General features: G+C 41.5%; 1 protein-coding gene across 5 annotated transcripts in view; it reads left to right on the forward strand.

The window, feature by feature from the left end:
• VWA3B (von Willebrand factor A domain containing 3B) overlaps positions 1–23043 on the forward strand; it is a 225073-nt gene that overhangs the window by 76029 nt on the left and 126001 nt on the right. For all 5 annotated transcript variants that reach the window (XR_006815228.1, XM_045980137.1, XM_045980138.1 and 2 more), the window contains 4 exons: positions 6909–7099; positions 13996–14150; positions 19044–19182; positions 20245–20376. Coding sequence is in view for 4 of the 5 variants with exons in the window: in XM_045980137.1 (XP_045836093.1) it covers positions 6909–7099; positions 13996–14150; positions 19044–19182; positions 20245–20376 (617 nt within the window). In the remaining variant the exon portion in view is untranslated. The remainder of the gene's footprint in view (positions 1–6908; positions 7100–13995; positions 14151–19043; positions 19183–20244; positions 20377–23043) is intronic.

Here is a 23043-nt window from a genome sequence, read left to right on the forward strand (position 1 = left end):
GCTTTTGATCTTGATGAAATCCCAATAGTTCATTTTTGCCCTTGCTTCCCTTGCCTTTGCCGTTGTTCCTAGGAAGATGTTGCTGCGGCTGAGGTCGAAGAGGTTGCTGCCTGCGTTCTCCTCAAGGATTTTGATGGATTCCTTTCTCACATTGAGGTCCTTCATCCATTTGGAGTCTATTTTCGTGTGTGGTGTAAGGAAGTGGTCCAATTTCATTTTTCTGCATGTGGCTGTCCAATTTTCCCAGCACCATTTATTGAAGAGGCTGTCTTTTTTCCATTGGACATTCTTTCCTGCTTTGTCGAAGATTAGTTGACCATAGAGTTGAGGGTCGATTTCTGGGCTCTCTATTCTGTTCCACTGGTCTATGTGTCTGTTTTTGTGCCAGTACCATGCTGTCTTGATGATGACAGCTTTGTAATAGAGCTTGAAGTCTGGAATTGTGATGCCACCAACTTTGACTTTGTTCTTCAATATTCCTTTGGCTATTCGAGGTCTTTTCTGGTTCCATATAAATTTTAGGATTATTTGTTCCATTTCTTTGAAAAAAATGGATGGTATTTTGATAGGGATTGCATTAAATGTGTAGATTGCTTTAGGTAGCATAGACATTTTCACAATATTTATTCTTCCAATCCAGGAGCATGGAACATTTTTCCATTTTTTTGTGTCTTCCTCAATTTCTTTCATGAGTACTTTATAATTTTCTGTGTATAGATTCTTAGTCTCTTTGGTTAGGTTTATTCCTAGGTATCTTATAGTTTTGGGTACAATTGTGAATGGGATTGACTCCTTAATTTCTCTTTCTTCAGTCTTGTTGTTGGTGTACAGAAATGCAACTGATTTCTGTGCATTGATTTTATATCCTGACACTTTACTGAATTCCTGTACAAGTTCTAGCAGTTTTGGAGTGGAGTCTTTTGGGTTTTCCACATATAGTATCATATCATCTGCGAAGAGTGATAGTTTGACTTCTTCTTTACCAATTTGGATGCCTTTAATTTCTTTTTGTTGTCTGATTGCTGAGGCTAGGACTTCTAATACTATGTTGAATAGCAGTGGTGATAATGGACATCCCTGCCGTGTTCCTGACCTTAATGGAAAAGCTTTCAGTTTTTCTCCATTGAGAATGATATTTGCGGTGGGTTTTTCATAGATGGCTTTGATAATATTGAGGTATGTGCCCTCTATCCCTACACTTTGAAGAGTTTTGATCAGGAAGGGATGCTGTACTTTGTCAAATGCTTTTTCAGCATCTATTGAGAGTATCATATGGTTCTTGTTCTTTCTTTTATTAATGTGTTCTATCACATTGATTGATTTGCGGATGTTGAACCAACCCTGCAGCCCTGGAATAAATCCCACTTGATCGTGGTGAATAATCCTTTTAATGTACTGTTGAATCCTATTGGCTAGTATTTTGGCGAGAATTTTTGCGTCTGTGTTCATCAAGGATATTGGTCTGTAGTTCTCTTTTTTGGTGGGATCCTTGTCTGGTTTTGGGATCAAGGTGATGCTGGCCTCATAGAATGAGTTTGGAAGTTTTCCTTCCATTTCTATTTTTTGGAACAGTTTCAGGAGAATAGGAATTAGTTCTTCTTTAAATGTTTGGTAGAATTCCCCTGGGAAGCCGTCTGGCCCTGGGCTTTTGTTTGTTTGGAGATTTTTGATGACTGTTTCAATCTCCTTACTGGTTATGGGCCTGTTCAGGTTTTCTATTTCTTCCTGGTTCAGTTGTGGTAGTTTATATGTCTCTAGGAATGCATCCATTTCTTCCAGATTGTCCAATTTGTTGGCGTAGAGTTGCTCATAGTATGTTCTTATAATTGTCTGTATTTCTTTGGTGTTAGTTATGATCTCTCCTCTTTCATTCATGATTTTATTGATTTGGGTCCTTTCTCTTTTCTTTTTGATGAGTCTGGCCAGGGGTTTATCAATCCTATTGATTCTTTCAAAGAACCAGCTCCTAGTTTCATTGATTTTTTCTATTGTTTTTTTGGTTTCTATTTCATTGATTTCTGCTCTGATCTTTATGATTTCTCTTCTCCTGCTGGGTTTAGGGTTTCTTTCTTGTTCTTTCTCCAGCTCCTTTACGCGTAGGGTTAGGTTGTGTACTTGAGACCTTTCTTGTTTCTTGAGAAAGGCTTGTACCGCTATATATTTTCCTCTCAGGACTGCCTTTGCTGTGTCCCACAGATTTTGAACTGTTGTGTTTTCATTATCATTTGTTTCCATGAATTTTTTCAATTCTTCTTTAATTTCCTGGTTGACCCATTCATTCTTTAGAAGGATGCTGTTTAGTCTCCATGTATTTGGGTTCTTTCCAGCTTTCCTCTTGTGATTGAGTTCTAGCTTCAGAGCATTGTGGTCTGAAAATATGCAGGGAATAATCCTAATCTTTTGATACCGGTTGAGACCTGATTTGTGACCCAGGATGTGATCTATTCTGGAGAAGGTTCCATGTGCACTAGAGAAGAATGTGTATTCTGTTGCTTTGGGATGAAATGTTCTGAATATATCTGTGATGTCCATCTGGTCCAGTGTGTCATTTAAGGCCTTTATTTCCTTGTTGATCTTTTGCTTGGATGATCTGTCCATTTCAGTGAGGGGAGTGTTAAAGTCCCCTACTATTATTGTATTATTATTGATGTGTTTCTTTGATTTTGTTATTAATTGGTTGATATAGTTGGCTGCTCCCACGTTAGGGGCATAGATATTTAAAATGGTTAGATCTTCTTGTTGGACAGACCCTTTGAGTAGGATATAGTGTCCTTCCTCATCTCTTATTATAGTCTTTGGCTTAAAATCTAATTGATCTGATATAAGGATTGCCACCCCAGCTTTCTTCTGATGCCCATTAGCATGGTAAATTGTTTTCCACCCCCTCACTTTAAATCTGGAGGTGTCTTCGCGTCTAAAATGAGTTTCTTGTAGGCAACATACTGATGGGTTTTGTTTTTTTATCCATTCTGATACCCTGTGTCTTTTGATTGGGGCATTTAGCCCATTAACATTCAGGGTAACTATTGAGAGATATGAATTTAGTGCCATTAGTAGCCTGTAAGGTGACTGTTACTGTATATTGTCTCTGTACCTTTCTGATCTACTACTTTTAGGCTCTCTCTTTGCTTAGAGGACCCCTTTCAATATTTCCTGGAGAGCTGGTTTGGTGTTTGCAAATTCTTTCAGTTTTTGTTTGTCCTGGAAGCTTTTGATCTCTCCTTCTATTTTCAATGATAGCCTAGCTGGATAGAGTATTCTTGGCTGCATGTTTTTCTCGTTGAGTGCTCTGAATATATCATGCCAGCTCTTTCTGGCCTGCCAGGTCTCTGTGGATAAGTCTGCCGCCAATCTAATATTTTTACCATTGTATGTTACTGATTTCTTTTCTCGGCCTGCTTTCAGGATTTTCTCTTTGTCACTAAGACTTGTAAATTTTACTATTAGGTGACGGGGTGTGGACCTATTCTTGTTGACTTTGAGGGGGGTTCTCTGCATCTCCTGGATTTTGATGCTTGTTCCCTTTGCCATATTAGGGAAATTCTCTCCAATGATTCTCTCCAATAGACCCTCTGCTCCCCTCTCTGTTTCTTCTTCTTCTGGAATCCCAATTATTCTAATGTTGTTTCGTCTTATGGTGTCACTTATCTCTCGAATTCTCCCCTCATGGTCCAGTAGCTGTTTGTCCCTCTTTTGCTCGGCTTCCTTATTCTCTGTCATTTGGTCTTCTATATCACTAATTCTTTCTTCTGCCTCATTGATCCTAGCAGTGAGAGCCTCCATTTTTGATTGCACCTCATTAATAGCTTTTTTGATTTCAACTTGGTTAGACTTTAGTTCTTTAATTTCTCCAGAAAGGGCTTTAATATCTCCAGAGAGGGTTTCTCTAATATCTTCCATGCCTTTTTCGAGCCCGGCTAGAATGTTCAGAATCGTCATTCTGAACTCTTGATCTGACATAGTACCAATGTCTGTGTTGATTAGGTCCCTAGCCTTCGGTACTGTCTCTTGTTCTTTTGTTTGTGGTGATTTTTTCCGCCTTGTCATTTTGTCCAGATAAGAGGATATGAAGGAGCAAATAAACTACTAATAGGGTGGCAAAGACCCCGGAAAAATGCGCTGTAACCAAATCAGAAGAGACCCCAAATTGTGGGGGGGGGGGGAAGGGGATAAAAAACAGGTTCTGAAAAAAAAAGAAAAAAAAAAAAAAAGAAAAAAATTTAAAAAATAAAACAAATAAAAAAATATAAAAAAGAGAGAAAACATATATATATTTAGATGAACTAGTCAAAAAACGTTAAAAAAGAAAAGGGTAAAAGTTTTTAAAAAAATTTAGCAGAAGAAGAAAAAAGAAAAAAGAAAAAAAAATTGAAAAAAGAAAAAAAATAAAAATAAAAAATTGAAAAAAGAAAAAAAAAATTGAAGTAGCCGCAAGACTAAAGAATCATGGGGAGAAAGCCATGAGTTCCGTGCTTTGCTTTCTCCTCCTCTGGAATTGCTCTGCTGTCTTGGGAATTGAATCTGCTTTCTCCTTGATAGATGAACTTCGTCCTGGCTGGATATTTTGTTGATCTTCTGGGGGAGGGGCCTGTTGTAGTGACTCTCAAGTGTCTTTGCCCGAGGCGGGATTGCACCGCCCTTACCGGCGGCCGGACTAAGTAATCGGCTCGGGTTCGCTTTTGGGAGCTTCTGTTCCCTGAACGCTTTCCGTAGAGTTCCGGAGGACGGGAATGAAAATGGCGGCCTCCCAGTCTCCGGCCCGGAGGAGCCGAGAGCCTGGGGCCCCACTCCTCAGTGCGCCCCCAGAGGACAGCATCCAATCACTCCCGTATCCCCAGCCTCTAGCCGCGCTCCGAGCTCACCCAGCCCGCGACCAGTTCAAGGTAACCCCGAGCTGAGAGTTCAGTCCTCGGCTCTGTCTTTGCAGCCGGTTTCTCCGTTCTAATACCTGCGAGCTCTCCGACACTCTGACACCCCCGATCCTTCTGTGACCTTGCGGGGCCTGGGGCCACGCAGGCCCCGCGTGAGCTTCACCCCGGTTTAGCCCCTGGAGCAATGTCCCTCAGTGGAACAGACTTTTAAAAGTCCTGATTTTGTGCTCCGTTCCTCCGCCGCTTGCCAGGAGCCGGCCCCTCCCCCCGCGGTCTATCTTCCCGTCGTTTTAGATTCACTTCTCCGCCAGTCCTACCTTTCAGAAAGTGGTTGATTTTCTGTTTCTAGAGTTGCTGTTCTTCTTCTCCTCGCTCTCCCGTTGGATTTGTAGGTGTTTGCTATGTTTAGATAAGCTATCGAGCTGATCTCCTGTTACCTGATGTAGTCTCAGGCTGCTACTTCTCCGCCATCTTGACTCCTCCTCTGGAGTTCTCTTTTTTTGGTTAAAAGTATAATTGAACTTGAATCTGTATGTGGTAGAAGCATAACTGATGGGATCACCAAAGCATAATTTAGAAAGCTCTTTCCATATTGCTGTAGTTGCAAAGCTTAGTTGCACAGTATAATCACCCAGGAAACTTTGAAAATTTTCAATATCCAGACCATTGAAAAAAATGGGTAGGGCCCAGGCATCAGTATTTTAAAAATTCAGAGAATTCCAGCAGGCAGGGTTGAGAACAACTTATCTGAGTGGAAATATACTTTGTAGGTCTGGTGGACCTAATATGCAGTGGGACGTTGTTTAAAAAAAAAACACCATCTCTTTGCCCAGCATCCTCTGTTGGTCCTCCTGGAGCTCTGCTGGTCTCAGTGGGACTAAAAGCTTACGGTCCTTTCTGCCTTCCTTCTTGTGGCATTCAGATAAATGTTTGCCAGTCCACTCACTGCAGTAATAAAACTCAGATTTCCAGATTCTGTAAATACTCCCAGCATGGTCAATTTTACCCTACCAGTGTGCTACCATGGAGCATGGGGTTGGGAGGAATGGTGTGCAGTGCAGTGCAAGCCCACTCTAGACGCCAATGCCTCCTTCTCAACTTTAGATTTGCTCACCCCTTCTTCTGTGCCCACCCCCAGATACTCCTTTAGGTGGCAGTAGTGGTTTGAGCCACCTAAATGAAGACTTTTCTGTTACAGGGTGTTCTGCTCAGCTAACAGAGCACCTCCCCCCTACTTAAAGAGTATAGATGACCTTTGGAAAACACCAAGAGAAGGCGTAGAAGTCTGGGACTATTTGGACAATTATCATTCTGGTTGCACTTTAACTTGTGAGCCTGTCTACAGTAAGTTATAGATACAGCTCTAGGTGCTCGAGCTGACTATAGGAGGTTACTGAGCCTGCTGAGTTGAGGGCCAGGCTCTAAATCAGAATAGATTCACCAAAGCTAACAGCAGCGCTCCTGGAAGGCAGCCTGCCAGCCTTCTCTGGTTGATGGACTTCTACCTCAACACAAGTTACATGCCCCTAATTCTCATCCCCACTCACCACAAAGCACTTTCACATGACTTTTCTCATTGAATCCTTTCAACACACTTAGGAAGGCCAAGCAGACACTATCTTCAATCTGTAGGTGGAGAATTCTGCTGAAGCTCAGAGAGGTTAAGTGCTGTGACTCACCTAGATTTGAGCAACTTAGCCAAGTCATAAGTGGTGGAGTCATGACTTGAACCCAAAACTTCTGACCCCAAGTTTAATGCTCTCCTGACACATGGCCTTGGTTTGTTAGCCATCTCCACAGACACATGGGGTAGGCAACTTAGGTAGAGAAGGAAGTAGGATGAAAAGCAGCAGATTCCTGCATTCTGGTCTTTTGAACTAATTCTTTGCAGTCCTGATTTGGAAAGCATGCTTCCGGAAAAGAATGTGATCTGACAAAGAACATGTTCTAGCTCAGTAAATACTAAGTTGAGGGTGCAGTACAAATGACTTCTAGAATATGAACTGTACTGATGAACTGTAATTCCAAAAATATCAGGAGCAACCTCTGTCAAGAATGAGTCAAACTTAGAGGACACCTGGGACTCCAAGAAGTGGCTTCAGAAATATGGCTTGAAAGCCCAGAAGCTGACCTTTTATGATGTCCTTGCTGACTGCTGCTTCCGCCATGCTGATGGAGTCATTGATGTGAAAGCCAAACCAGAGGATGAGTCCGTGCAGACCAGTGCGGTGAGTGAAGTAAACTGCTGGGCCAGGCTGTGGTTTCTCTTGATGTTCTGGCTGGGGAAGGCCTCCCTCAGATCAGAACCCGGGGCAAGACCAAGGTTGAGAGACAGCATGGAAGGAAACCAGCTTGGTTTCCCTGAAGGAAGGTAGCCTTGTGTTTCCCACCTTGCATGTCTCTGAATGGTACGTGGGGGGTGTGGAGACCAAGTCTGGGAATGGTTTCTGAACATAAGTGGATTATAAAGTAATCATACATAGACCAGGAGCTGGGTTTTTAGAAATTCAGGCATTATGAGTCTCAGAATTATTCAGCCTTTACAAAGGAGAAGCCCCCTTTCCCCCCATATTGAACGGAAGAGAGAAACGGCTGGTGAAGAATCCCAAAGCAGGCATCTCTATGGTCCTCTTGTATTGTTACTTTCTTAAAGATGCATTAGTCTTGTGACTACGGGCAGCATATAGTTGATTCTCAGTAAATATAAACTCAGATCTTCTAAGGGATTATAGCACTGGAAAGGTATATATTTAAAACTTTTGAAAGGTATAGTTCCATTGTGTCAATAGGTCTGAAAGGAATACAGCTTCTCAAAGTGCCGGACTCTGGCTCACAACTGAAGGATAATGAACGAGTGGCTCCTAAAACTTTAGCACGCATGAATCAGTGGGTTTGAGGTGGGGCCCAGATGCTGCCGAGGCTGCTGGTCCAGAGGCCATACTTGGAGAAACACTGATGTGTAGACAGACTCAGAAAACTATCAAAAGTTTAGCATTATGGAAAGATGAGAAGGTACCATACTACGAAACAATATCAGAATAAAGTGAATATTCTGTTTCTAAAACTGTAGGAAAGTTCTTTTAGAAGGTAATAAAGGCCCAGGTCCACATTATGAAGGGAAAACCCAAATGTGAGCAACAGAGCAGGCTGCTAGAGAGGAAATCAAGGTCCTCAGATACACTGTCACTTTATGTGTTCTCCAAAGCCTACAGAGGTGAAACCCCAGTCTCTTTGCCACGCCTTAGACTGGCTGGCCGATGGGCTCAATAGGTCTTCCTGAGGAAAGGCCCTTCCTTGGGGGCTCCATCAGCCACACGATGTGGTGTTTTAGCCCTCTTGTTGCCATGTGTTTACAATGAACTACAAGGAGGACAGTGTAAAAACTGGATGAGAAAAATACAGAACTGGGGCACTTGGGAGGCCAAGTTGGTTAAGTGTCTGACTCTTGATTTCGACTCAGGTCATGATCTCCATGTCGTGAGACTGAGCCTAGTATTGGACTCCACTCTGAGTATGGAGCCTGCTTAAGATTCTCTCTCTCCCTCTTCCACTCGCATTCTCTGACTCTCTCAAGAAAATAAATGTATAAAAAGGAAATGAAAAGAAAAAGAAAAACGCAAAATGGACGGAAGAGTTGTTTCCTTGCTTGTAGACCAGGATGAGGAGTAATTGCCATATTGCAGGGAAATCTCATTTGTGGATTTCCTCCCCCAGCACAGTTTTCTGATTTTGTGGTCATTATTCAGTAATGTTATTAGTTCAGGAAATCGTTCATAAGTAGATTTTCACTTTTAAAATACAATACATTAGGCCCTGAATATTTACCAATATCAGTGCCTGTCAGTTGAAACCTATAGCTTACCGCGAGCTGGTGATGTTGTGTCATGTTCAAGCCTGTCTCTAAGACTGGTTTCTCCTTATTCTTTCTTGACAATTTTGAATGAAATCTTAACAGGGATGGTTTGCAGAGTCTGGCTTATAAATGAGGAATTTTACCTCAAATTTCTTTTGCTAAAAAACAGTAGAGAAGTAGAAGTTGAGAAGTGTACAGGACAGCTGTCTTCATTCACAGCCATTGATGAATAAGGGAAAGTTTTATTTTCGGTATTTGGGGCTGCAAAGCTGAACCTAGATTTACACCTAAATTTGTGATGTGTGTGAGGTAGGGAATCACGAATCTGTGAAATAAGTTGATCATTGAGGGTTCCCCCAGACCCTTCAAACTTGTAACTATAAAAACTGGTTTGTAGGGATGGATCCAAGTACCTTGTTGACACTGAGAAATAAGTGACTAAGAAGGCCTTGCTCTGCGTTGTTTCTAAGACAGACAAACATGTATGAAGAGGAGACAAAAATGCATTTCCCGTTAGAGGATCCAGGTCAAGTTGGGGGCACCCCTAAGTCACATTTCATTCATAAGTGCTAATGCTGTGGGTGCACAAAGCCGGCCTTGATGTTCACAAACCCACCTAGTCTCACCATTTATTCCTCTAACAGATATTTACTGAGCTTTTCCTAGGTGTCAGGCCTTGTGGTCTGGATTTGGCGTGAGAAGAACCCATGTAAATGCTACTTCTCCAGTTAACTGATTATGAGATGCTGAGCAAATAATTTCACTGTTTTGAGTCTTACTTTCCACATCCATAAAATGAGTGGTATAAAATCCAAATTAAAAAATGCATGTCTGGGCACAGGGCCTGGTTAGGAGATGCCCGGTAGATGCTACCTTCCTTCTTTTTTTAGATTGCAAATGTTGTGAATCAGAAATGAGCATTTATGGAATGCTTGGGTGCTTGATACATAAGGTGAATATTTGTGCTCTCTTAGTACACACAAGAAGACAAAGTCACAGGGCCTCTGAGAGGTTAGGCCATGGGATGGCAGGGTTTGACCTCCTATCTGCTGGGCCCTCACACTGCATTTTTCCCATTCTGACACTCTGCTGTCTGCCACCTGCATTCACATACCATATGGTCTGGTGTGTTTCCATATGGGAGCGCATAAGGCACAGTTGGAAAAGGCCATGTGACAGGATGGAGCATAGGGAAAACTCTTGGGTGACAAGAACATGGTAAGAATAAGAGAGAGGACGTCTTTCTCTTTCCATCTTTGTGCTGTGCCTGAGATGTGGTTCCCCTGATGCCTGTCTTGGGAACATCAGGAGTGATCTCATCTCAGTCACCACCAGACCTCTCAATTCTGATCCCTTTGTGGCTCTGACATCCCTTCTCTGAGCCTCCTCCATTCCTCTTTGCCTCCTAAATTCCCTCCACTCTACCCTCTGGCACTAGAAGTCGTCAGTACACCACGATAGTAAGTGCCCTGCAGTGTTCCCTTTGCCTGCTTATCTGGGTTCTCGAGGACCTCAGAGGACCTCAGAGAGAGGTTTCTCTCCATTTGCCTTGGACCTGTGGGCAGCAGAGGTAGGTGGCTCATTGCTCATTGCTATTTTTTGGTCATTCTCCCTCCCTCTTCCCATGTCATCAGAAGGACCCCCACGACACCCGCTGTGACTCACCTTTTCTGAGCCCCAGGTCATCCCCACCAGTAATTGAAGATTATAGCTTCTGGCTTACTGTCACTGGCTCCAGCCATTTTTAATGTCAATCCCATGAAAATGACCCTTCCCAGACCCTGACATTTCATTTCTCTGACCTCCTCTTCTCCAATGACTTCCTCCTAACACCCACTCTCTACCTCTTCTGCCATAGGCATCCCCTTGACCTTGTAATTACAAATAACGCTGCCTCCATTATAACCCATATAATTCCGAAGGTCCCACTTTCTGACCTCTTTTTTTAAGGTCATTTCCTCTACTACCCTAATTCCAATCTTTGGAATCCCCACCGGGATTATACATTTTGTTGTTTCTACTCCCTGTTCTCTGTTCTCTTTATCCTTTTGTCCCTCTCATACATGCTCAACTTTCCTCTCTTATATTATTGCGCTCATCTGTGAAACCCCAACCCTGGTTAAATTCAACTCTCAGCCTTTTCTGCCTTATAGACTGCATCAGAAGAAATCAGAGAAAAGCATAGCCAAAGTGCCTGGCTTCCCTTTAAATTCCTGACCTCTGACTTTACATGGATCTCTTGTGCTGCCCCCAGTCCTCCTGTGCTTTTCCCGTCCACTTAGATGCTTATTCTGATGTCTGCTCTTTTCTCCTCAGACTTCAAATATCTTCTCTTCTTTGCTCACTCTCAGCAAGTGACCCTGGATTCTCATATCACTGAACTTGCAGTGAACATCCATGATCATCCACCTCATATGTACAAATCCCCCAGCATTTGCACCTATATGTTCTACCCTCATATCTTCTAGGATGGTGGAATTGTCCTCAGTTTTGTTGAAGGTCTAAACCCCTCAATGTGTTCACTGATCCTTATTCCCCATTCACTCATTCTCCTCCTTTCTATATCATTGATATTGTTCTCATTCTGGATCTTTCCCACCAGCATGCAAACATGGTGTTCTTCCTCACATCTTAAAAATACAGTTTTTGGGGGTATCTTGGTGGCTTAGTTGGTTAAGCATCTAACTTAATTTCAGCTGAGGTCATGATCTCAGGGTTGTGAGATGGAGCCCTGGGTGTGGAGCCTGCTTGAGATTCTCACTCCCTCTCTCCCTCGGCCCCTTCCCTGCTCCCTAGTTGCACTCTCTCTTGGCAAAGAACCCCCCAAAAGTTTCTTGACCCACATATTTATCTCTGGTTCTACTTCATTTGTCTCGTTCCTCTGCACCTCTTTAGAATTCAGCGCCTCAGGAATTTTATGTGTTCCCTGTCTCCAGTCTTGCAGTTTCCCATGCCTTCATGAATGCACTCCAACTGGGCAAAGCTCCCTCTCCACCAAAACCCACTCTTCCAGGGATACCTGAACCGCTAAATCCAGGGGTCGGTTCCCAGTCTCACTCTTACTTGACCTACTATCAACATTTGATACAGTTGGTTACTTCTTTGGACTTCTTTTGCTTGGAGAGAGCAGCACACTATCCTGTTTCCTCCTACTGAATTTTCTGTGTTGGTGTTCTTTGCTTCTTTCCCATGTCCTCAGCCTCTAAATGCTGAAGGACCTCAAGGTACAGTCCTCAGACCTCTTCTCTCTCCATAACCATTCTCTACATGATCTCATCTAGTCTGTGGCTTTTAATACTGTGTGCATGCTGGCGACTTCCACATTTGAATCTCCGCCCTGAGTCCTTCCCTCGTCTCCACCAGACTACTTGCCATGTCACTGGGATGTCTGATAGGCCCCTTGAACCTAGCACATCAGGTACAGGTCCAGATCTTCCCCTTCAAGGCTACTCTTCCATAATCTTCCTCCCGTCAGTTCATTGCAACTCTATTTTTATAGTTCTCTGGGCTGAAAACTATAGAGTCATTCCTTAAGTCCTCTCTTTTATCTCATACCCACATCTGATCTCTCATTAAATGCTGTTAGTTCTATCTTTATAACGTGTCTATAACCCAGAATCTGACCACTTCTTACCACTTTCAAAACTACCCCTGGTCCATGCCACCTAACTGATCTCCTGACCCCTTGCTTTTGCCCTTGATTCTTCACATCTATTCTCAACAGAGTAACCACAGTATCTTTTCCTTATTTATTTATTTTTTAAGTCCGCTCCATGCCTAGCATAGAGCCCAAAGCAGGGCTCAAACTCACAACCCTGAAATCAAGAGTCGGTCACTTAGACGACTGAGCCACCAAAGTGCCCTACCACAGTATCCTTTAAAATGATATTTTTATAAATTAAGTTTAAAAATTATAAATAAAACTTAAAACTATAAATCATGTCACTGTCTAAGAGGGTAGATCTTAAAATATATAGATCATCACAGGAAAAAATTTGTGACTTTGTGGTGGTGTTACCTAAATTAATTGTAATCATTTTTTACTATAGGCATATATCAAAAAATATTGTATGTGTAATATAATGTTATATGTCAGTCATCTCTTAATTTTAAAAAATGTGTCACTTCTCATGTTAAAGCCCTTGGGTAGTTCCTTTTTCACTCAGAGGAGAAGCCAGTCACTTCCACTAGCAACTGGACTTTATGTAGTCTGCTTCCGGCCCTCCTCCTCATACTACTCTGGCTTCATCTTACTCCTTCCCTTAGCTCACTGGGTTTCAAGTGCATCCGCCTTCCTAAACTTTTACAGACATGCCAGGCAGACTCTTACTCTTACCTCAGGGCTTTTGTACTTGCTGTGTCCTCAGACTTGCCCCAGGACCTCCATACGGTCACACTCCTTGTTCCTGCGGCTCTCTATTCATATTTATTCTTCTCTTAGGGCTTTTTTTTTTTTTTTCAGGTTTTAACTTCTTCATCCTCCCATCCCCTGTTCTCTGTTGTCTTCCATAGCACTTGTCATCATCTGACCCGTTGTGTAATTGTTTATTATCTGGCTCTTCCCTGTAATGTGAGCTCCACAAAGGCAGGAATTTTGGTCTTTGTTTATGGATTTTATTGGTGCTGCCTACAAGACTGGATTGCTGGTGGCTTAGAGTCATGTTTGATAAACTCATAAATCAGTTGTGTGAGCTCTCTGTGTGGGAAACCATTGCCCTCAGGCCAGTTTTGTATGTACCAGTAGAGGGTGCTAGGTGTGGAATGGGGGTTCTCAGCTACCTTTCTTCATTTGGGGCTGGGAGTAACGATGGAAAGATGCTCTCTGTGAATCTCAAGTCCCACCTCCTCTAGATAGTCCTCCTGACCCTCTAGTCCATGAGGATGCTTTCATCTTTCCCAGATTGCCCAGGTATTATTGTCTCATCCCAGCATCTAGTACTCTGCCTTTCTAACTCTGTGTGTATGTGTGTGTGTGTGTGTGTGTGTGAGAGAGAGAGAGAGAGAATGAGCGAGCGAGCATGTGTTTCCCTGCTGGAAACATCTTCTCTGAGCCCGAGATGGGATTGCACTGTGTTTCTGACCATGATGCCTGATATCTGACACAGGTCTCCACATAGAGCAGGCCCCAGTACATGTTTTGTTGAACCGGCAGTTGAATGATTTTACCATGGGAGTGAATGCTAAAAACTAAATAAATAAGGCAGAAATGGGATACCATCTGGAGATGACTCTGAATGGTCTGAGGTCTTCCGTCCTTTGTCTTTTCCTTAGGAGACCAACAAGAAGACTGTCCATGCGAAATACTGCAGTAGATTTGTCCATGCTCCCTGGAAGGATGGGAGCTTGGTCCACGTCTGTGTTACCAAGGAGAAGTATACATGGTACAGTGAGAGAATCCGCACAGTCCTTGCCCAGATTCAGAGGAGGTTGGTATATTTGCAGGACGGTACGAGTGGTTTAGTCTCTCTTGAAATTCAAATCTGCTTGATCTCCTCGTAAAAGCTTAACCATGAGAAACAGCCAGTTGACATTGCTCAGTCAGGGTTACCATCTGAGATGGCTTGCTGGTGGCCTTGTTAGCAATAAAGGGGGATGTTTGGATCCTATTCCAAGCTGCCTTGGTGCCAGTACAGACTCTTAAAAACAGCAAACAAAGGCGGTTATGTTGGTGCGCATCACTGTAGGAGGCTAAGGAATGCTTCCGCTAATGTCTTGCATTTTTTTGTGGGCCGTAGGTATACTGCAGATTGTATTACACCTGTCCTCTGTATTCTTGGATATTGCACTTCAGGACAACTTTTAACAATGTTGTAAGATATGTGAATACAATGGAATCGTGTACATGCAGCTAAAAATAACTTCACGGACTCCCTCACAACACTGCTGGTTCTTAAAGTCTTCCAGTGCTAGTGTATCTGACCTGCTAATGCTGTGACCTCAGCTTCAGCCCCATGGGGATGATCTAAGTTAATGCTTTCACCTCCCTGCTGCCAGAGGACAGCTTAGACCACCAAGACCAAATCCATTTAGGTGCATGGCCTCTGAGGTCAGATAGACCTGGATTCTATTACCAGCTCTGCCACTTGCTATGTGACCCTGGGCAAGTTACTTAATGTCTTTATGCATCAGTTTCTGCATTTTTAAAGTGGGAATAATAGTGCCATTTGTAAATTGCTCTATGTTTTAGATTAGATGCCAAATTTAATGAGTATAGGCTAGTATCCAGCCTGCAATAGTCACTTAAAAATGAGAGTTGCCTCCATCCTTCCATGTTTTCTGTTACAAAGTCACCAGCAGCAGATCCCTGTCTGCCCTTCTATGAACTCTCTAGAGCCCCAGTTTCTCAAAATCCAGCTGGTGATGGGTAACTCAGAACAAACAATCCTTTGGTCTGGAGTCTTCTCTGCTAATGGTTTTGGGGCTGACTTTTGGGGAGAGTAGTTTGTATTTCAGGCCTGGGAAAAAGGATTCTGTTTAAAAGACACTCCACTCGGTCCCTGCCAGGTCTCTTTGTCCCTCTCCACCCCCCAAGTGTCAAGGTTTGTTGGGAAATTCTCTCCCCTCTTCTGTTTTCCAGAAGATGCGGAGAAGGGGGAACCCTCCTACACTCTTGATGGGAATGCGAGATGGTATAGCCACTCTGGAAAATAGTATGTAGGTTCCTCAAATAGTTGAAAATAGAGCTACCCTACAACCCAGCTATCGCACTACTGGGTATTTACCCTAAAGATACAACTGTAGTGATCCAAATGAGCACGTGTACCCGAATGTTTATAGCAGCAATGTCCACAACAGCCACACTATGGAAAGAGCCGCATATAAGAAAGATGATGTCTTTCTCTGACTTACCTCACTTAGTATATTGCCTTCAAGGTCCATGTGTTGAAAATGGCAAGATTTCATTCTTTCTTATGGCTGAATTATATATAGAGATATGTCATATCTTTTTATCAATTCACCTATTAATGGACACTTGCGTTGTTTCCCTGTCTTGGCTATTGTAAATAATGCTGCAGTAAACAAACATAGGGGTGCATATATCTTTTTGAGTTAGTGTTCTCTTTTTTGGATAAGTACTCAGAAGCAGAATTCTGGATTGTGTGGTTTTTCTATTTTTTTTTCTTAATATTTATTTGTTTATTTATTTTAGAGAGAGAGAGCATACACAAGCATGAGGGACAGAGAAAGAAAGAGAGAGACTCTCAGGTAGACTCCATGCCGAGCATGGAGTCTGACATAGGGCTTGATCTCATGACCCTAAGATCATGACCTGGGCAAAAACCAAGAGTTGGATGCTTAACTGACTGTGACACCCAGGCACCCCTTTTATTTTTAATTTTTGAGAAACCTCCATACTCTTTTCCACAGTAGCTGTACCAATTTACATTCTCACCAACATGCATGAGGGGTTCCCTTTTCTCCACATCCTGGCCAACACTTATTATATTTTGTCATTTTGATAATAGCTGTTTCTAATCTCTGCCTTTTGATGGGAGTATTAAGATCATTTCCACTGGGTGGCTGGGTGGCTCAGTCGGTTAAGCGTCTACTTTCGGCTCTGGTCATGATCCCAGGGTCCTGGGAGCAAGCCCTGCATTGGTCTCCCTACTCAGCAGGGAGTCTGCTTCTCCCTCTGCCCCTCCCACTCTCTCTCTCTTTCTCTCTCTCTCTCTGTCAAATAAAAAAAAAATAAAATCTTAAAAAAAAAGATCATTTCCATTTAATGTGATTATTTATTTGGTTGGATTTTTTTATTTTTATTTTTTTAAAGATTTTATTTATTTGACACAGAGAGAGATCACAAGTAGGCAGAGAGGCAGGCAGAGAGAGAGAGGGAAGCAGGCTCCCCACCGCGCAGAGAGCCTGATGCGGGGCTCGATCCCAGGAACCTGAGACCATGACCTGAGCCAAAGGCAGAGGCTTAACCCTCTGAGCCACCCAGGCGCCCCTATTTGGTTGGATTTAAATCTAAGATCTTGCTGTTTGTTTTTTGTCTCACCTGTTCTTTGTTCCCTTTTTACTCTTCTACCTTCTTTTGTTGGAGCATTTTTTTATGATTGCATTTTATCGTGACTGTTGGCTTATAAACTCTCTCTCTGTTTTGTTTTGTTGTGTGTATGATAGCTTTAGCGTTTATAGTATATATCTTTAACTTGCCGCAGTCTACTTTCAAATAATATTTCACTTCATCTATATCATAAAAATCTTACAACTTCCATTGACCCCTTCTGTCTTTTCTTTTGTTGTCCTACAATTTATTTCCATATGCAATAAACCCATAATACATTATAAACAATCAACTGTCATATAAATAGACTTAAAATGAGAATTAATGTATTTTGTTTTTGTCCACATATTTGATATTTCTGTGGCTCTTTATTGTTTTGTATAGATCCTAATGGAGGTCTGTTGGTAATGAATTACCTCAGGTGTTTTAGTCTGAAAGACTAATTTACTTCCTGTTTTGAAAGAGGTTTTTTTTTTTTGTTTTGCTTTATATAGAATTGTGGGTATACCGTTTTATAATTTCAGGAATTTAAAAATATTTCTTCATTGTCCTTTGGCTTTCTTGATTTGTGATGAAAACTATTATTTTTATGTTGTCTCTGGGTGCTTTTTTTATCTTTATTGTTGGATTTCAAATTACGTATTATGGTATGTGTTGGTGGTTTTTATTTTTTCATTTTTCTTCTGTTTAGTTTCTTTGAGCTTGTATATATGGGTTTATTGTTTTACCAAAATTGGAAACATTTGGTCATATTTCTCCAAATATTTTTTCTGTTTCCGTCTTTCTCCTTCCATCTTTCTTTCTATATATATGTTGGACTCCTTGCTATTGTTCCATGTGTTGCTTATTCTTTGTGGGTTTTTTTAAGGCTTTTTCCCCCCTCTGTGTTTCATTTTAAATTGCTTCCTATTACAATGTCTTTCTTAAGGTCCCCTGATCTGCTAGTGTCGTGTCTGTTAATACCATGTAGTGTATTTTTCATTTTGGTAATTGTGCATCTCTGTAAGTTTCCTTTTATATTTTCCATTTCTGTCCTTGTTCTGCTTATACTTTACTTTGCTGAACATATGGATTGTGTTTATAACAGCTGTGTAACATCCTTTTCTACTAATTCCAGCATTTGTGTTATTTTAGGGTCTGTTTCTGTTGATCCGTTTTTCTTCTGATTATGGGTCATATTTTCCTATTTCTTTACATGGCTGGTAATTTTTTACTGGAATGCAGACATTTTGAATTTGAAGTTTTTGGGTACTGAGTTTTGCTGTATTTTAAAATACATGTCCTATGATGTAGTTATGTTTCTTGGAATCACTGGAGATTACTTTTAAGAGCAAGTAAGGTCTAGGGCAGCCTTTAGTTCAGGGCTAATTTGGTTCTACTACTAAATCAGTACCCTTATGAGGACTTAATGTCCCATGTATTAAGGAGGTTTCCCACTCTGGTTGTTTGGAACATGAAATAACCCCGTGTTAACTCTGAGGTGTTGATCTACTTACTGTTATGGTGATTTGTTCCTTAGCTTTCAGAGTTTCTTCACATGCATGTGCTGATCATTACTTAGCCAAAATCTTTAGGGCACTCTCTGCAGATGGCCAGAGCCCATTCTCTTCCCCCCTTTTCCCTCTCTTTCTCCATTCCTCTCCACTCTCCCTGCTTCTATGCAACAACCTCTCCTTCAGTATTTGCCCTACAAATTGTAGTTGCCTAGCCTTGGTAAACTCTGAAGTCAGTTTCAAATACTTTTTTCATTTGCCCTGCCCCCTCCTCCTCCTGAGGATTTGAACTTAATTTACATCCTGTTGTGGGCACCTCAGTCCCGATCATAGAAGTAGTCCTGCTCATACAACTTTCTGATGCTTAGTTATTAGAGGGATCTGGGGTTGCTTGATACTGTCCAAAAGCTTCAGTGAAGTTTCAGGAATGTGCTGGCATGACTAACTTGACTGTAGTCAGCAGGGTTAAAAGAACAAATGGTCTGAAGTCATAGCTGAGGGATTCAAACTATCAGATGACAGGAAGTAGTTTACTTTTGGCTTTGGAACCCAGTATTGGATTTATTTTTCTGTCCTATTGATTTTTCTAGCTGTTTTGGATTGATGATGGGGAAGTGGAGGGGGCTGGTGGGAGAGAGCTAGTCCAAATACAGAATTTTCCACAGAAAACCCTCCAAGTGAGTAATCCGCTCACAGAAGATTGTGCATAAGCAATACAGCACAGCTTGACCTCTATAGATGTATTACTAAGTTCTTAGGAAGATGCCGATACTGCCCACAGGCTCTAAAAATTCACTTCCAACCTTTTTCTTGCCTAGGATTAAGTGGCTACAGGATAGAAGTCAATTCCTCTTTGGAAAAGTACCCAGTGATTGCGTATATGTCCTTATTGATACATCTCACTCAATGAAGAGCAAACTTGACTTGGTGAAGGACAAGATCATCCAGTTTATAGAGGTTAGACGGGGCGGTCAGGTGCATGGGTTTGGGGACCTTTGTGTCATGAACACATCCACAGCAGCCTTCACCTGCACTGGTTATGAGAGGTACACAGGCAAGGTCGGCACCCGGACATTCACAGGAGAGCCACTTTAGAGAAAAGTTCCCTTTTGCCACTTAGAGAATCATCAGTTCTTTGCAAGCAGACCCGTCCTACAGCAGGGTCCTTCTATAACCTGTGGGTTGCTAAGGGAGTTTCAGTGTCCACTGCTTCAGGTTTCCTCTGTCCTGAAACCTGTGGTGTGCACACATCTCCATTGTTTCCCAGATGCTCTGTCACCAGAGCATTTTTATTTTAATCTCCAGTATTTATTAGCGGTGTTGCGTGCAGTGGCGCCAAAAAACTGATGTGTGGAAGGAGTACAGGCTGGTTGTTAGGAGCTTCCAGGTCTTACTCCATCTGTGCTGCCGCTGACTGGTGTGACCTGAAGCAGACTGCTTTCCTCACTCCGAGTCCCCACACCTCCAGATGGGTACCCTGGTGCTGTCACTAATTAGTGGTGTTGATGGGAGTGTTACCACAGAAGGTCATTGTGGGAGGTGTTCACAAAATACAGGTTTTAATTTGATAAATCTCTGATGGAGAAATATGGGCTGGTAGGAGGCACGTGAATAGATGTGTAACCAAATAAAGCCTTCATGAAACATGATTAGTGAAACAGTGACACCATTTTGGATTTCTCTTCCTTAAGCAGGTTCCATTTACTGGAAGTATGTGGTATACCGTCAATGCTACTATTAAAGACAGCAACATTTAATGTTACATTGTATAGAAAAACTTATGTGTGTGTGTGACATACATATTCATACGTATATACATTTGTAAAGGTGTACTCCAAATTGTGGAAGTTTTGTTTAAATGTTTTTTGTATTAGAAAAGATTTTCTCTTTAAAATGTAATTTTTAGCTTCCAGAACTGAAAATAGATATCATAGTGATAAAAATTTATTGAACTATGACCTGTCCTAACCTTATCTTACATCTGAGTGGTGTTATGGTTAAATAATAATTCTCTTACAGGAACAGCTGAAATATAAAAGGAAATTCAATTTTGTGCAGTTTGACGCCCAAGCAGTTGCTTGGCAGGAAAAACTTGTTGAAGTCAATGAAGATAATTTGAGAGGGGCTCAGTCCTGGGTTAGAGACATTCAGGTAAGAAAGATGGAGGCTGTGTCTGGGGGAAGAAGCCTGACTTGATCACCTGCTGAGTTAATCATGCCATGGAAATTCTTTTCTTTTTTTTTTTAAGGTTTTATTTATTTATTTGACAGACAAAGACCACAAGTAGGCAGAGAGGCAGGCAGGGAGAGAGCTTGGGGCTTGATCCCAGGACCCTGGGATCACGACCCGAGCCAAAGGCAGAGGCTTTAACCCACTGAGCCACCCAGGCGCCCCATGCCATGGAAATTCTTAACAAAGGGCTCTGGGTGTCAAGATGGCAGGGTTTCACACAACTCATTTTCTTTACAATGGTCATATTAATCTAAGCTCATGAGTCAGTATCCTAACATTTAGATAAGACTTTGTTCATAACACACCATTTCCAGAGCTGCTCTTGGCTCAGATCTCAGCCCCTTTATGAAGATAAATTTCAAAATTTATTTTTTTTGTACTCGAACCTTCAGATTTGATCTTTCTGAAACCTCATTATTGTTTCAAATAGTGTATTGCAGCTATTTTTAACTATGGATTTTGTTCCAAAGTAGTGAACTGGTGGAAACACACCAGTGTTCTGGCGAGAAGCTAGAGAGGGCAGCAACAAGATACGTTGAGAAAGTGAAATAAATTCTTCAGGCCTGCCTTTTACTTAGAGAACTTTAAAGCTACCCCTCTTGGCATTTACACAAACTACTAGGAAGGAATTTCCTTTCCTTAAATTTTTTTCTTGTCTTGAGCTTAATTTTTTAAAAAGTTCTTTTTCCAGAACCATATAGCATTCTAGATACTTGAGATATGCTAAAATTGAAACTAAGGGCTCTTTTCAAAAAGTCAGATGTTGATCACAGATGTCTTTAAAATAGTTCAGTACCTGAGTTTAAAGTCCCAGATTTGGGGCACCTGGGTGGCTCAGATGGTTAATTAAGCCTCTGCCTTTGGCTCAGGTCATGATCTCAGGGTCTTGGGATCAAGACCCACATCCGGCTCTCTGCTCAGCATGGAGCCTGCTTCTCCCTCTCTCTTTCTGCCTGCCTCTCTGCCTACTTGTGATCTCTCTCTGTGTGTCAAATAAATAAAATCTTAAAAAAAAAAAGGTCTGCTCAGCGGGGAGCTTGCTTCTCTGCCTACTTGTGATCTCTGTCGAATAAATAAAATCTTTAAAAAAAATAATGATGCCTATAAGATCTTGATCTAACTGGCCACCTTACCCTGGGAAAGAATATTCAATTCATACTCAACTTGATACATTTCCAGGATTAACCAGTGAAGTTACTTGAGATAAATGGTCCCTCCTTTTACAGACCATATGTAATGGTTAATTCAGAGCCCACTAATTTAGGGTTTGTTATGACAAGATATTATATACATAATATCATTAGATAAAAACATTAATGGGTGCTGCTTTATACAAAAATCATTAATGAATAGAACCAGCCATCTAAATGGCTAAAACTCAAAGTGTGATTCTGTTCTCTTCAAAAATCTTCACTGAAGGTCTCTTGCTTGCTTACTGAATGTGCAAAATTTATTTTCAAGATGACCAGATTTCTCTATATTCTTTTGACTGGCTTGGCTCAGGAATCAACCCAGTGAATTCAGGACTACCACTCAGGCATTCTGACATTGCAATGTGCTGGTGTCGAAGTGGTAGTTCCTCAAGGAGGCATAGCCAGTACTAAGGTCAGAGGAGCACAAGCTGGGACAGAGTCTGCCCAGTAGTTGGGGAGAGAGTCTGGCTCAAGGCTTTTGGACCAGGAGGCATTAACTCCTAACTATCTTTCCTGTGATTCTCAGTCTGGCTTTCTCCTAGCTTTTCTACCATCTTTTCAACATTCCCTGAACAGTGGGCTTGTCAATAAGACTATTGAGATGAGGCTCAGAGAGAAGAGTTGTACTATTTACCATCTGAGCTACATTTCTGATGCCCAAATGTTGAAGGAGTTTTTTGGGGTGTGTGTGTGACCTTTTTAATTTGAAATCCTTTTAGGTTTTTTAAATTATTTTTATTAACATATAATGTATTATTTGCCCCAGGGGTACATATTTGTGAATCGTCAGGCTTACACACAGCTTTGTTATAGAGCTTGAAGTCTGGAACTGTGATGCCACCAACTTTGGCTTTCTTTTTCAACATTCCTCTAGCTATTCGGGGTCTTTTCTGGTTCCATATAAATTTTAGGATTATTTGTTCCATTTCTTTTAAAAAAATTGATGGTATTTTGATAAGGATTGCATTAAATGTGTAGATTGCTTTAGGTAGCATAGACATTTTCACAGTATTTTTCCAATCCGTGAGCATAGAACGTTTTTCCATTTCTTTGTGTCTTCCTCAATTTCTTTCATGAAGTACTTTATAGTTTTCAGAGTATAGATTCCTTGCCTCTTTGGTTAGGTTTATTCCTAGGTGTCTTATGGTTTTGGGTGCAATTGTAATGGGATTGATTCCTTAATTTTTCTTTCTTCTGACTTGCTGTTGGTGTATAGAAATGCAACTGATTTCTGTGCATTGATTTTATATCCTGACACTTCACTGAATTCCTGTATGAGTTCTAACAGTTTTGGAGGGAACTCCTTTATATTTTCCACATAAAGTATCATATCATTTGCAAAGAGGGAGAGTTTGAATTCTTTGCCAATTAGGATGCCTTTTTTTCTTTTTGT

Source organism: Meles meles, chromosome 16 (assembly GCF_922984935.1).
Source record: "Meles meles chromosome 16, mMelMel3.1 paternal haplotype, whole genome shotgun sequence".
NCBI classification, from domain to species: Eukaryota; Metazoa; Chordata; class Mammalia; order Carnivora; family Mustelidae; genus Meles; species Meles meles.